This window comes from Ursus arctos, unplaced genomic scaffold (assembly GCF_023065955.2).
Source record: "Ursus arctos isolate Adak ecotype North America unplaced genomic scaffold, UrsArc2.0 scaffold_24, whole genome shotgun sequence".
In the NCBI taxonomy this organism is placed as follows: domain Eukaryota; kingdom Metazoa; phylum Chordata; class Mammalia; order Carnivora; family Ursidae; genus Ursus; species Ursus arctos.
Genome location: NW_026622919.1, coordinates 18,177,426 through 18,191,194, shown reverse-complemented (window position 1 = coordinate 18,191,194; position 13,769 = coordinate 18,177,426). Strand labels below are relative to the sequence as shown.

General features: G+C 63.3%; 2 protein-coding genes across 9 annotated transcripts in view; one reads left to right on the top strand and one right to left on the bottom strand.

Moving 5' to 3' along the window:
• Nucleotides 1-13,769, bottom strand: part of UBTF (upstream binding transcription factor) — a 16,133-nt gene extending 2,364 nt beyond the window's left edge. Inside the window, exons 1-20 of one of the 8 annotated variants that reach the window (XM_044389199.3) lie at nt 13,349-13,769; nt 10,262-10,400; nt 8,626-8,801; nt 8,011-8,094; nt 7,758-7,913; nt 5,244-5,308; nt 4,842-4,962; nt 4,373-4,483; nt 3,902-4,035; nt 3,584-3,725; nt 3,245-3,286; nt 3,008-3,121; nt 2,757-2,912; nt 2,227-2,382; nt 2,014-2,124; nt 1,552-1,640; nt 1,260-1,449; nt 423-470; nt 247-318; nt 14-157 (exon numbers count right to left, since the gene is read on the bottom strand). In XM_044389199.3, coding sequence (XP_044245134.1) covers nt 14-157; nt 247-318; nt 423-470; nt 1,260-1,449; nt 1,552-1,640; nt 2,014-2,124; nt 2,227-2,382; nt 2,757-2,912; nt 3,008-3,121; nt 3,245-3,286; nt 3,584-3,725; nt 3,902-4,035; nt 4,373-4,483; nt 4,842-4,962; nt 5,244-5,308; nt 7,758-7,913; nt 8,011-8,094; nt 8,626-8,801; nt 10,262-10,319 — 2,169 coding nt within the window. In that variant the 5' untranslated portion in view covers nt 10,320-10,400; nt 13,349-13,769. Of the gene's footprint in view, nt 1-13; nt 158-246; nt 319-422; nt 471-1,259; nt 1,450-1,551; nt 1,641-2,013; nt 2,125-2,226; nt 2,383-2,756; nt 2,913-3,007; nt 3,122-3,244; nt 3,287-3,583; nt 3,726-3,901; nt 4,036-4,372; nt 4,484-4,841; nt 4,963-5,243; nt 5,309-7,757; nt 7,914-8,010; nt 8,095-8,625; nt 8,802-10,261; nt 10,401-11,051; nt 11,140-11,530; nt 11,667-12,881; nt 12,970-13,348 lie in introns of those variants that run through there. The other 7 variants (XM_026512684.4, XM_026512683.4, XM_026512685.4 and 4 more) reach the window with 7 other exon arrangements.
• LOC123001814 (basic proline-rich protein-like) lies at nt 10,435-11,875 on the top strand. The gene is made up of 3 exons (XM_044389338.3): nt 10,435-10,441; nt 10,580-10,638; nt 10,840-11,875. Exons 1-3 carry the CDS (start codon nt 10,435-10,437, stop codon nt 11,584-11,586), a joined length of 813 nt encoding a protein of 270 aa, XP_044245273.1. The 3' UTR covers nt 11,587-11,875.

The following is a 13,769-nucleotide window of genomic DNA, read 5'->3' as shown; positions in this document are numbered from 1 at the left end:
CCCGCCACCTGACCTCATCTCCGTCCTCGCTCTCGTCCTCACTGCTCGACTCAGAGGAGTCCCCGCCGTCCTCAGAGGAGTCCCCATTCTCATCATCCTCCTCCTCTTCGTCCTCATCCTCATCCTCCTCATCCTCTTCATCATCCTCCTCGGACTCCTGGGAGGGGCGGAGGCACATCAGTGGTCTCTGCCACACCCCTCCAGGCACCGAGGACCCCCCTCCTCCGTCTGGGAGGCGCTCCTTACCGACTTGGACTGCAAGGCAGTCCGGCTGGACTTGGGGTTTGGGCCTCGCAGCTTGGTCATGCTCTTACGTTTCTGTAGGAAAGCGTGGGGACACAGACCAAGGGAGCAGCCGTGAGTTCCAGACAACGCCCCCCAACCCCTCCCTTTCCCCGGTGCTGCCCTGCTCCCAGACTCACATTGGAGATGTACTCTTTATACGCGGCACGGTCCTGGGGAGACAGACTCTGCAGGAGACAGAGGAGGACGTACAGGTCGGAACACCACCCAGACTCCTGCGGCCCGAGCGTGCTGGCCGAGCGCCCGGCAGCGGGCTAAGCACGTACGTACCGTTACCCCATTTTACCCCTGCCACTCCCCCCACACCTTGGGTCTCTACAGACAGCCCCCCAGGATCAGAGAACACAGCTTCCGTCCTACTGCTTGAGATACCCTGAACCCTTTTCTAAGCTACCCTGTCCTGGGACCACTGGTTTTCATGTCCCTCCTGTCGTTCTACTGAAGCGGAGGCCCCGGAGTTAGTCCTTCCTTAGCTCAGAGAAGCCGCCCACAACGACCACCACAGTCTGGTATCACCACTCTCACCCAACAAGCCTGGAGCCACAGATGAGGGGGTCTGGGGCTCCCCAAACCTCTGGACACTAAAACCCTGCTACCTCCCAGGGTCCCTGGCTAACCTGCCTGGACAGCTGGGGATGACACAGGTGACTCTCCCTACATTATAGTTCTGACTGCTCGACCAAGGCGCCGAAGGGGCGCTCAGAGGCTCAGGGCCAAACCAGAGCCTGGGCGAGGTCCTCTGGTCTCGGCTGGAGGTAGGAAAAAGCAATCTGATTCGGATTATTCTACTTACTCGCTGTGTGACCTTGGGTAGGTTACTTCACCTCTCTGAACCTTGGTTTCTTTTCTTTGCTAGTCATCATTACCCTAGAGGACTGCTGGGACACTGAATGAAATCACGAATGCAGACCAGCCAGCCGATGCCGCCTCCTGCCCAGGGTCCCCAGTGCTCTCACCTTGACCCAGAGGTCCAGGTGTACTTTGTACTGCTTCTGCTGCTCCTCCGCCAGTTTTTTGTAGTGCTCCTTCTGGCTCTGGGAGATGCGCTGCCAGCGGCTGCCAATCTCCACCATGCGCTCTTTCAGTGGCAGGTGGTTCAGCTCCCCGTTGGACAGCAGCTCCTGGGAGAACTTCTGGTAACCGTTCCTAGGAGGCGGGGCGGTGCCAGGAGGATTAGGACACGGACGCAGCCACCTTCCAGCCGTGACCCTCCCTCCGGCCAGGGTGGGTTCCGGCCCTCTGACTCACATGGGAGGCTTTTTCGGTTCTCCTTGGAACTTCATTTTCTTGGACGAGTTTGCAGCGGCTGGGGGTGCCCGCATCTCGCTCAGCTCTCTCTGCGAGGACACCCACAAGGGTCACGCTCGCTCCACCCCCCCACCTGGAAGTATTTCTACCTCCTGCCCCACGCCATCAGTGCCTCAGAAATGGAGGCAGAGCTGGGGAGCAACGTCCTGACAGCTCACACCTGGGTCAGGCGCCGCTGCTCGAAAGTGCTGGCATAACTACAACCACGTGACCAGTATCACTGCCTGCATTTACTGATGTGTGACTGAGGTTCAGAGAAGGAAGGTGTGAGATCTGCTCAGAGTCACACAGCCCAGACTGGGGCTTCTGACTCCACGGCCCACCCACTAAGGAAAGGGGGCTGCGACCCCTGAAGTGGAGGGGTGCCCACCACGCTGACCGGGGCAGAGCCCTTCGTCCCACCTCATATCGCTTTTGGTCTTCGGCTGCCTTCTTAATCCACATCAACTTCTCCTTCTTCTCCATGTTGTTCCAGGTCATCTCCATGGCTTTCAAGGCCTTCACCCGGTCATTCTGGAGACAAACAGGGATGTCAGCTATGGGAGGGGTCACCTGGGGCAGGAGGCGGCCCGTGTGGCCAGGCTGCGGAACAACCCCTTTCGGGCTCCCTGCCACCTTGAAGCGGGCCAGGTAGTCCCCGATGACGCTCTGTTGCCAGATCTCCTCAGCTCTCTTGGGTGACTCGGGCAGCTTGCCCCGTTCCTCGCGGTCCCCGCCCGGCTTCCTCTCGGACTGGGCCTTCAGCGCCGCCTCCCGGGCCTTGTACTTGGCCTGCGGAGGGACGGCAGGGGCGTCAGCCTTCCGGCCGCCTGCAGGGGGCGCGCGTTCCCCGTCCAGCGCTGGAAGGCCCCCCCCACCCACCAGGGCGGGGCTGCCGGAGGCGTGGGCTGGTGCAGATGTCTCCAGCCTGGGGCTCAGCCCGCCAACGGGCTCTGCTCCCCCGGGGAGCCGGGGCCCTCAGCTGACAGCTTCCCGCCTTCCGGCTTGCTGAGCTCCCAGCCCCAGCATCCGAGCCGGCACCCACGTGGGGCTCGCACAGCCCGAGGCTAAGTGCAGCTAGCCCCTGGGGGCGAAGCGGGGGGGGGGGGGGGGGGGGGGGGGAACCGGGGAACCTGGCCCTGGCAGCCACTCCGGGCTGGGCTGACCTTCTTCTTTTCCGACAAGTCGTTCCACATGCGGGCCAGAAGACGGGTCAGCTCGCTCTCCGAGAGCTCGGGCCGTTCCTCCTGCAGCTGCCGCCGCTTCTCTTCAGAGAAGATGAACATGGCTGACACGGGCCGCTTGGGCTTCTCCGAGCCCCCCTGTAGGTGGACAAAGAAGGTCGGGTCCGTGGGGGTGCTGGCAGGAGCCCCAACTCCCCCACCCCCACCCCCAGGCCGTCTGCCCCCTTGCGCACCTTGCCCCCTTCCTGCGAGGGCTTCTTGGAGGCTGGGCTGGTGGCTTGCTTCTTGTTGATGCTCAGCATCTTCTCCTCCCCCAGGACCCGCTGCTGTTCCTCCTCAGGCAGGCTCTGGCCGGACACAAGAGGCCGCGTGGGGCTGCGCACCTGCTTGCCGGCCCGCTCCCAGGTGCTCCCGAGGGCCTCCACCCCAAGGCCTCTGTCCGCCCGACGCCCCCCTCCAGGAACACTCACCTCTAGGAAACGGAGCAGCTCCACCTCATAATCTTTCTTTTTCTGGGAAAAGGAGGGGAGTCAGGGTCAGTCTGGTTCTCAGAGCACAATAACCCTCTACAAAACGTCCAGAGCCTGGACAGGGGCTCGTCTCCCCCTATAGATGGCAGACGCGAGGCCGGAAGCCATCTGCCCTGAGCAGCCCAGGTGCGAAACCTCGCCTACCACCGCGTCTGTAGCAGGCGCCCGAGATCCTTCTCCCCAGTAACGGACTGACCCCGAGCTAGGGCCAGATCTCCCGCATCAGACTCCCGAGGCCAGGCCGAAGCGTCCCCTGAAGGCCTCCTTAGCACAGCTCACCTGGTCACACTTCTTGTGGTAGGCGTCCTTCTCCTTCTGGGAGAGCAGCTTCCACTGCTGGCTGCATAGCACCATGCGCTCAGTGCTGGGCACGTCCTTCATGTTGGCCATCAGCTCGGCGCAGTACAACGAGTAGCTGTTCCTAGCGGAACCCGCAGGAAGGGAGAGGTGTCCTCCCTCAGTATCCTCCCTGAGTGACTAGGGCGGCCCCGGGGCAGCTGGCTTCCTCAACTTCAGAGCCCGGCCTTTGCGGGCCTAGCTCCCTAGATGCCCACTTGGCCACTCACCCCCCCACCCCCACCCCAGGGCAGCGCTCACGGAGGTGGCTTGGTGGGTCGCCCATCAAACTTGTCCTTGAGCTGGCGTTCGGCCTTGGTGAGGGTGGACTTGGTGATGCCCTCCTCACTGATGTTCAGCTCAGGGTGCTTCTGGATATAGTCACGCATAATCTCCTGCAGAGTGAGGTGGGGGGACGGAGGGCAACGGGGTGTGGGGTTAGCCGGGGCCGGGGCGGGGGGAGAGCCGCTGGGGGGGGGAGGCAGGGAGCAAAAGCTGGGGGGTGGCCGTGTGTCTGCTATGCCACACGAGACATGGCGCCCTGCCCTGCCCTAGCCTGAGATCTCATGGGAGGGGGCAGGGAAGGTAGGGGCAGAGGTGAGGGGCCCAGAAGGCCCCTCCCTCAATGGAAGGACAGGGAATGGCTGCCTCCTGCAGACTGCGGAGGCCACAGAGTCAGAGGGCAGAGGCTCTTGAAGAGCCGGATGGGGAGGAGCGCAGCGGAAGCCTAACCTCGTACTCCTTCCGCTGCTCCAGGGCCTTATGAATCCATTTCAGCCTCTTTTTGTCCGAGAGCTGAGACCACTGCTTCCCCAGGGAGTCCTTCACCTCCTTCGTAGTGGCCTGCAAACCAAAAGCCGTCAGACACACACAGGCAGCCAGGGGCACAGGGAGGGGAGGGGGGAGGGGGGCACCGAGGCCCCCGCCCCCTCAGGCCACAGGAGGTCACATGAGTGTCCCCCACAGGCCAGGAGGGGAAAGTGGAGAGGCGGGGGTCCCGCCTAGGTGCAAGGGGACAGGCTCACACACGCACGCACGCACGCACTCGCACGCCAGCTGGCCCAGGCCCTGTCCATGCAGCCCACCCCTGGGGAGGGGCCTCCTCTCCTGCTCCCCTGCACCGTGCCCGGCCGACCTGGCGCGGCTCCCCCCTTGCCACCACCGTGCGCCCTCCATCCCTACCCCCTGGCCGGACACTCACATCTGGCCGCACTTTGAGGTACACCTTCTTCTCATGGGTGTACCACAGCTGCTGGGGGGTTTTGGGCTTCTCGGGGATGTCCGACTTCTTGGCATTCTGGATTAGGTCAGGGTGATCCTCCCTAGCCAGGGTGTGGGGAGCAACAGTCAGCCGGTGCAGGGGGACCCTGCCAGGGAGACCCCAGCTAGCTACCCCACCCACCAAGGCTTCTCGGCCTAACAGCTGGGACCTAGTGGGACAGTGGCTACCTGCCTGTCCCTGCCCTTGAACAGGACCCACTAGGGTCTACACATGACCCATCCATCTTCCATGCCTCACGGATGGCAAGCTTGAGGCTCTGGTGTTACCCTATCCTGCCACACCCAGTGCCCTGTGGCCCTCCTCTGGGCTCCACTGCCTTACCTGAACCGGGCCAGGTTTCGCTCGAACTCCTGTTTCTCTCTCTGGAAGTCCTGAATATATTTCATCTGGGGGAGGAGGGGACGGGGTCATCCACGACCCAAAGCCTGAGCTATAAAAGCCACTGAGTCCTCCTTGCTAGCTATTTTGCCTCCCAGTGGTGACGTGGACAGAGGGTGACGTGAGCTGCCAGAGGATGGTGGCCTGCCTTCCAGTGGGTTGGGGAGACTCAACGGTAGCCCAGACTGTTGGCTTAGAACCAGACAGTGCGAGCTACAGGGGTCTCCCAGAACACATCCTATAGCCTATTCCGTCCTGTTGAGAGAGGGAGAGTCCCAGAAGTGGGACCCAGCCTCACCCAGTCACAGTGAGCAGTGACAGGGCCAGGACTCCCCCTGGCCCTACCAACCCTCCCTGCCCACCTTTCCCCAACACCGCACAACTCCCCATGAGGAGTCAGGAGGAGGCGTAGGCCTTGCTCCCATTATTCCCTCCTCCCATGGCTGTGGCAGCTGGAGTTGGTCCGTTGCCTCCAAGGTGGCCCACGGGGCCAGGGGCAGGCCGAGTCCCGCTTTCAAGGCCCAAGAGGGGAGACGGTGTTGAGGGCGCCCAGACTGAATTCTTGCAGCGTAAGTGACATGCTAATAGACCGGTCTCCTGCATTTGGATTTGCTTCCTCATCCACGGAGCAGTGCCTCTGGTCCCCTGGCTCTCCTTCACATGCCTTCCCCACTCTGAACCCCCTCCCATCACCTTCCTCCCGGCTCCTCCAGCCCTCCCTTCCCCACCCCACTGGCTCTCCTCCGCCTTGGCTTCTCTTCCTTCTCCCCCCCCTCTTTCTGAAGGGCTGGCCTCCCTTCCCGCCACCACCCGGCTACTTCTGTTTTGTTCCTGCCTCTCCATCCTTCACTCTTCCTTTCCCACCTCTTTCCTTTCCTCATCTACCCCGTCCTGGCTACCACTCAATGGCCAGCTCTCCTTTCTCCCTTTTCCCCCGATTCACAAGAGACAGCCTTGGAAGGGTCCAGGGGCTCACGGCAACTGAGCCCGACCCCTGCCTCTCCCAGGAGAGGCACCAGGCACAGGAAGAGACACCTCACTTTCCCCTGGGATTCCTGCAGAACATGGGGAGCAGAGCCCAGCCCACTCTGCCCCAGTCTCAGCCCTCCTTGCAAAGAACAGCGGCTCTAAGAACAAGAAGTCACGCACAGGACTGGGCTTACCCTCCGCACCTCAGATAAAGACCAAGTCCAGAGAAATGAAGGAACTTACCGCAGGTCACACACAGCAATTCAGGGATAGTCAGGAGAACAGGCCCAAGTCTTGGGTCCCCCAGGCCAGCACCCTGTCTGCTCTACCACATAATGTCTCAGCCCTCCCTGGTCCTGGGACCCTCTGCCTCTCCCTCCCACGCCCTGAGTATCTGGGTGTCATGTACAGTCTGCTCTGCAACATCCCCATCAGAGGGGGCGAGGAGAACTCCACCACCTCCTACTCCGGCTTGGCCTGGGCAGCCGTGGTAGACAGCTGGTTTCACCCTGCCAAGCTGGCTCCTTTTCGGGTACACAACCGAGGGGGCATGTGAGCCTGCAGCCAGAGTGCACGAACCGGGAAGACAGGAGGGCCAGTGCTGCCTCCTGAGAGAGCTGGCTGTGTGTGGCTGTGTCTCTTCTTCCCCCCAATGTGCCCTCTTCTCTCCCCCGCTGCCCCTCACCGACACCTCTCCCAGCTCCGCTTCGCAGCCCGGCACCCTGGCTGTCCACCTCTCTCCCCACCCCATCTCGCTCAGGGCCCGCCTGGCTGCAGGATCCTCCATGGCTTGGCTGCCAACCTCAGGGAGGGTCCACTTGACCTCACTGTGCGGGACTATATCCAACCCTGCCTGGGAGACTGGGGTAACCTCTGCCCAAGGTCAACGACCTCCGGACCGCAGGAGGCCACAAGGGACACGGTGCATCCTTGGGCGAACACGTGCGCGGAGGAAGGAAGCCCACTTCACGTGCGGATGTGGCAGTGGGAAGCACACCCGAGTCCTGCTCTGCTGTCACTAGTTGCGGGACCCGGGACATAAGTCCCTCCTGAGCCTCGGTTCCATGCCCTCACAATCGGAATAACCCCTTCTCCAGGGGGTTCCCTGTACGGGGATGCTGCGTGCATCAGATGAGACCACGGTGGGAAACGTCCGAGGATGGACTGCTGGGCCAGCCTGCCAGTGAGAAGGCGAGCACAGAAGCCGAGCTGTGTGAGAGAACACTGTGGACTGTCTGTGCTGTAAAGGTGGGTCTGAGCACCTGCCGCAATCCGGCTTACGCCTTCGACAGTGCCTGGGCCTGACCGCGTGTGGGACCGGGAGGAGGAGATCGAGTGTGGCTGCCCAAGACCCTACACTCTGCTGGGCCAACCCACCCCCACCCAATGCCAAGTCCCTCCATCTAAGCCTCCCCCCACAGCTGACCTACACTGCACCAGCTGCTCCCTGCCTTTTCCCTCCTCCCCGGCTCGCCCCCCTCCCCCCACCTTCTTCTTCTCCGGCAGCTCCTTGTATTTCTTGGACAGAATCTTGGTCAGGTCCAGGTTGCTCATCTCAGGGTGGAGCTTCGCATACTTGGCCCGCTTCTCCATGAAGAAGCGGAAATAAGGGGTCAGGGGCTTCTTTGGGAAGTCCGGGTGTTTCTGGAAGGAGGGTCAAGGACACGGTGAAGGTCAGACAGTATCCGTTCTTTGGCCCATTCCTCTCCTACACGTCATGCTCCTCTTCCTGAAAACTCACCTTGAGTTTTTTGCCTTTGTAAGGGTTTTTAACATGTTCCTGAGCATCAAGGATCAATTCTGTCAACGTTCGGAACTTCCTCACCTGGAGGAAGAAGGGAGGTGAATGCAAGGGGGAGTTCAGAAAGCGAAACACCACCCCAGAGCATACCCCCCTTTCCAATGGGTCTCCTCTATTTTCCACTAGACTGAATTTATCGAAGGGGGAGGGGCAGAGTCCAACAGCCACAACTCAGCCCCTGACACCCAGGCGCTGGCCCATGCCTCCGGCAGAGGACCAGGCAGTCCGTACACACCAAAGGACAGCAACAAGGTGACCACCTGACCTCGATGTGTTGTCCATGCCAGCACCTCATTCAATCCCCAGAACAGTTCAGGCGACTGAAGCTCCAAGACGGTAAGTATTCAAGGCCACACAGCTAGAAAGTGGCAGAACTGAGAACTCTAGGCCAGTGCTGTCAACCGTGCCACCTCCCAAATGTACAAGGGCGACCACATGAGCACCTCGCCTGGTCTCTTTCCTTCCTGTTTATAGACTTCTGTTTCCTCTCCCCCACCAGGAAGGTTGAGGCAGGGGTTCGTGTAGATGTGTCAGGAAAGGGGGGGGATCAGTTACCTCATTAGAAATCTCCACCCATTTGAGCTTGCACATGTCTCCGGAAAAGTCTTTAAATGCTACTTTTTCCCAGTCCATATGTGACTCGGTGGTTTTGAACTTGGAGCTGTCATTGGATGGAAGGTTGTTCTTCATGCATTCCAGCAAAGTCAGCATGTCTTCCTGAGACCAGCGGTCTGGGGAGGGGTAAGAAAGGCAATCATGCCCAGCTCATGCTTTCCCTTCCTCTGTTCCCCAGTCCTTAAATGTTCAATCCTTCTTTCCCAGAGCGTCCCAAATCCCTGGTTACCTCCAATCTGAAGGCAAAGACAAGACATGACCTATTCATAAGGGAAAACTGTGACCATATGGATTAGAACAGGAATTCCAGTCCAGACAGCATCATACCTAGAAAGCCAGACTTGAAGTCAGGTCTGGCCTACTTCAAAACCATGATCATCTCTAACACGCCAGGCTGCCAACAGGCTACTATTTATTGTGGGGGAGAGAAAGAAATGAAGCTACAGTGATTTGGGGTCTGGTGGGCAAATGGCTAACTTACTGGGATAGGGGAGAGAAGCAGGGAGGCACAACACGTCTAAATGTGTTGCCAAGTTTAAGTTCCAGGTGGACCCCATAGATGTAAAAGGACTGAGGATGGAGTGTGGGCAGTAAGGAGAACCCATGCAGACATTTCTCTCTGCCACAGCCGGAAACTAACATTGGAGATGTGAATAATTTGGGGCAAGGAAGAAAAATGGAATGCAAATGGAAGAACCATACAGGGTAGCTGGGAGGCAAGACAAGGCAGGTGGGCAAAGGCCCTCAGGGCCCTGGCTCCAGGGAGAACCCCCAGAATTCTGAGTTGTCTTCTGGGTCCCACTCCCCATGGAAGCAAAAAAAAAGGGGGGGGGGGGTCTAAACCAGCTATTTCCAACCACTGAACTACAGCTCCAGGAGGCCTCTCTGGAGGGTGGTGACCCTGGAAGGTAAGCTGGGAGAACAGATACCAGGGCCAGGAGTCAAAAGGGCTCTTCATTTGCATTTGCATCTGGTAACCTGGGTCAGGGTTTCCACAAGGTGGGTCACATGGGCCAATAATCCTCTCTCCTCTCAGTGTCCCACAGTCATGGCCAGCTGCTCAGCTTCATCCTACCCCCTGCCCCCACACACATGAGATCCCTACTGGATGGGGTAGGGTCTAGTGATGGACCTCCTATGGCTTGGAACCTCAAACCACCAAAACATCCTTTCCCTCCACCTGCCTCGCCAAAACCCGTCCTCTGAGTAACAATAAAACACCTGAAAAGCCTTCCCCATCTTTTCCTTCTCCCCCTTCCCCTACATTCCTCATCCCTCCTCCCACTCCAGGACACTGGGTGAGGAGAGGACACACTCTGGCCTGATTGGGAAGCCCAGAAGGAAGGCTTTTGCACAGGCCTCCTTCTCTCTCTCTAAGCGGAAGAATGGAGTGTGAAAAATACAGTTTATAGCCTCAAGGCCAAATAATTGGGTTTAGCCAAACTTGACTCCTGAAACCGAAGACAGCCCCCTCGTCTCAATTCAGAGACTGCCGACTGTCTAGCCCCTTTGGAAGGGGAGTGGGCCCTGCAGACAGCCGTGTGGGAAAAGAGGACATAAGTTAAAGGGCTCCTACCTTGGCCTTTGGGGGCGGCCATTTCCAGGTCTGTGGGGCAGTCAGCTTCTCCGTTCATTCTTCAGCCGTCCAGCCACCTCCTCCAGCCACCTCCTCGGGTCGTGCTGGCCGGGCAACCCGCGGTCAAAACCACCTCACCCTTTAGGAGAGACACCAGTCCCCACTCAGGCGGCATGCGAGGTGAGGGACTTTCTATTCCTCCCTCCCCCAAAGGGGAGGGGGGGCACAAGTCCACACTCGCGGAGACCCTGCCGAGACCCTAGTAGACCTAATGGGTCGGTGGGTGTGGGAGTGCGCCCCCCCTCCCCACCCCTGCAGCCCGGCTCCACCGCGTGCGCCCTCCCCTGCCCACGCGAGAGACTGCTCCCAGCTCCCGCGTGCAGCTAGCGCCCGCCCTCCGCCCTCCTTCCCCCACCCGGGCCAAAAAAAAAAAAAAAAAAAGATCTCCTCCTCCTCTGTGCGCCCGCCCCGGGGAGGCCCCAGGCTGGAGGGCGGGGGAGGAGGAAGGGCGGGTAAAGGGCGCGCGCGGCCGCGGAAGCGGGCACGCGCCGCAGTCTCCTCCTCCCGCCTCCCCCCAGCCGGTTCCCCCCGCCTCCGCAACCCGGCGGGGACCCGGACGCAGCGCAGCCGCCGCCGGCCCCGGAGCGCAGCGGCCGCACCGCCCCCGGGGACCGGATCCGGATTCCCGCCGCCCCCCCTCTCGGGCTCCCGACGCCGTCCCCGCCCGCCTGGGCGGGCGAGCAGCCGGAGAGAAGCGGCCTAGCCTGCCCCCCGCCCCCGAGCCACCCACCCCGGCCAGAGGCGCCGCCACCGCCCAGCCACCCAGACGCGCACGGAGAAGCCCGGCGCAGAGGCGCGACCACGGCGGGAACCGCCGCCTCCTCCCCCGAGCTTGCGGCCCAGCCCCGCCGGCGCCCCCGCCCCGGCCTCCGGGGAGCCGAGCCAAGGAGAGGGCGGGAGGACGGCGGCCGGGAGGCGGGGGCGCAGAGCTCACCGGCCCCGCCGCCCCCTCCGGCGGCCGGCGAGAACTGCGCCTGCCGGCTCGGAGAAGCGCGGGCTCCTCTGCCCGCGGCCGGGGCTCTGCTCGGGCCTCGCTTCCTGCCCTCCCCTCCCCCGGCTCTCGGCGTCCTCTCCAGTGCCCTGATCCTCTTTCGTCCAGTCCCCTGCCTGGAGGGCGCCCCGGGTCCCCCCCGGCGTCTACGGCACCCGCGGTTCGCTCCCCGCCGCCCGGCCCCGACCCCGGCGCGCGTCCTCAGCCGCCTCGGTTACCCGGCGCAGCGCGGCCTCCGGGCTTCCCGCTCCGGCGGCTCCCTCCCCGGCTCTGAGCGGCGGCGCCCTCCCCCGCTCGGCCGGGCACAGCCGCAGCTCCCTCCCGCGGCGGCAGCGGCTCCTCCTCCGGGCGCGGCGGCGGCGGCGCTGGGGCGGCGGCTGCTGCTGTGGCGGCGGCGGCGGCTGTGGCTGCTGCTGCCTGCTGCTCCTCGCGGCGAAAAGCACAAAGCACAGCGCCCTCCGCCTGCAGGCAGCCCGCCCGCCGCCCGCCCGCCGGCCCCGGCCTCAGCTCGCACACCCCCCGCCGCCGCCGCAGCCTCCGCCGCCGGAGCGGGGAGGAGGAGGGAGAAGGGAGGAGGAGGAGCGGGAGGGGGGGCGGGAGAAGCGGGGCAGCGAGCGCGTCCTTCCCCGTAGAGCGCACACCGACCCCCGGGGAGCGAGCGCCAGCCCGCCCGCCTCGCCGGCTCCGCTCCCTCCCACAGCCTGCCCGGGCGGGCTCCGCGGGGGGCAGCTGGGAGGAGGGGCGGGAGCTGGGGGGACCCGGGCGGCCGAGGCGGAGGGAAGGAAGGAGGGGAGGGGGGTGGTGGTGGTAGTGGTGGTGGTGGTGGTGGTGGTGGTGGTGGCGGCGGCGGCGGCGGCGGCGGCTGCTGTTGCTGCTGCTGCTGCCGCCGGGGAGGGGGGGGCCGGGGCAGGGAGACACGCAGCCGCCCGGATGGCGGCGGGGCTCGGAGCCGAGGCGGGCGGGCGCCGAGAGCGACCTCGCCAGACCCGCGGGGGAACTAGCAGGCTCGGCCGGCGCGGGAGGGAGGGCGCGAGGCGCGGCCGCAGAGAGGGTGCCCGGAGGGCCCCCCGGCGGCCGGGGAGGCTGAGGGGTGCCCGCAGCCCTGCTTCGGAGCTCTCCCACAAGTCCTCCTAGCTCAGATTCAGGCTTCCACGGCAGTCCTCACTCGCTACCCTCTCCCGCCTCCTGGAGCTGGCGCTCCGCGCCCACCCTCTTCCCCGGAGCGTGGCGACCGGCTTGGGGCGCACGCACGCCCATCGCGGCGCCAGCCTTCGGCGCCTACCTCGCGGTCCCCTTGCTGCCGAACAGCACACACACAAAACTTAAAAAAAAAAAAAAATACCGTACAAAATGCCCTCCCTGCAAATAAAAAAAAAAAAATCCCCTTTGCTCCTTACACCCCGGAAACGGCGAGGGGGCGATGGGCTTCGGCGGAGGAGCCGCGCTGGGAGCCGGTTCAATCCAGCCCGGCATGGCTCCCCAGGCCTGCCCGGGCGCATGGAGATCGGCGCCGCCGCCACTCACAGCAACCCCTCTCCCCCGAAATCCGCGGAGCCCGGGCTCACTTACCGAGCGTGTGAATGGGAGCGCGGGCCAGGGGCACCTAGGGGTGCGGCGGGCCGAAGAGCGGAGCCGCAGCTCCGCCGCAGCCGACGCCGGGGCAGCGAGTCGCCAGACAAAGCCCGAGATGGCGAAGCGGAGCGACGGCTAATGGCGAGCCCCACGCGCCGCGCTCCGCCCGCCCCGCTCCGCCCGCCCGCCCGCCTCGGCGCAGCGCAGCGCCGCTCCGAGCGCTCGCCCGTCAGAGCCGCCTCGGCGCCGCCGCCTCCCGGGCCACCCCGGCCTCGCCTGGCCCCTCCGCCTCCTTCGGGCCACTCAGCCTCACCCCCTTCCCTCCCACCGCGATGGGGGCTGCACGAAAATAAAAAAAGAAAAAGAAAAAATGCTTTTCTTTCTTTCTTTTTTTTTTTTTTTGGTGGGGGGCAGGGCAGGCGTGTTGAGACTTTTGGGGTTTTTTGCCCCCAGCTCGCACTCACCTGCGGAGCCGCCGGGAGGGCTGGGGGTGGGGGCGCGCGGGGCTGGAGCCGGCGAGCGCGGGTTGAAAGCTAGCCAAGCTCTGCAGCGCCCGACCCGGGCGTATACGCCGCCGCCAGTCCCCGCAGAGAAATCGTCCTCCTACCCCCGCCTCCATCGCTCTGCGTTTCTCTTCCAATCAGCCGGTCGCTTGGCGGCTCCTCCATTCTCCGGCCAAGCCCGCTGCCTAGAGCGAGCTCCACTCCTCCATCTGCTAGCCCGGCTCCTTGCTCCCCTGCCGGGGCCGGCGAAGCGACGTGGGGCCGGAGGGGGAGTTGCGAGGGAACCTGCCTGCTTCCCGCTCCCATTGCTCCCTCCCCGCTGCCTCCTGCCTCCTGCTTCTCTCCTGCGTCTTTCCAACTCTCCCCTGTCGCCACTGGTGTG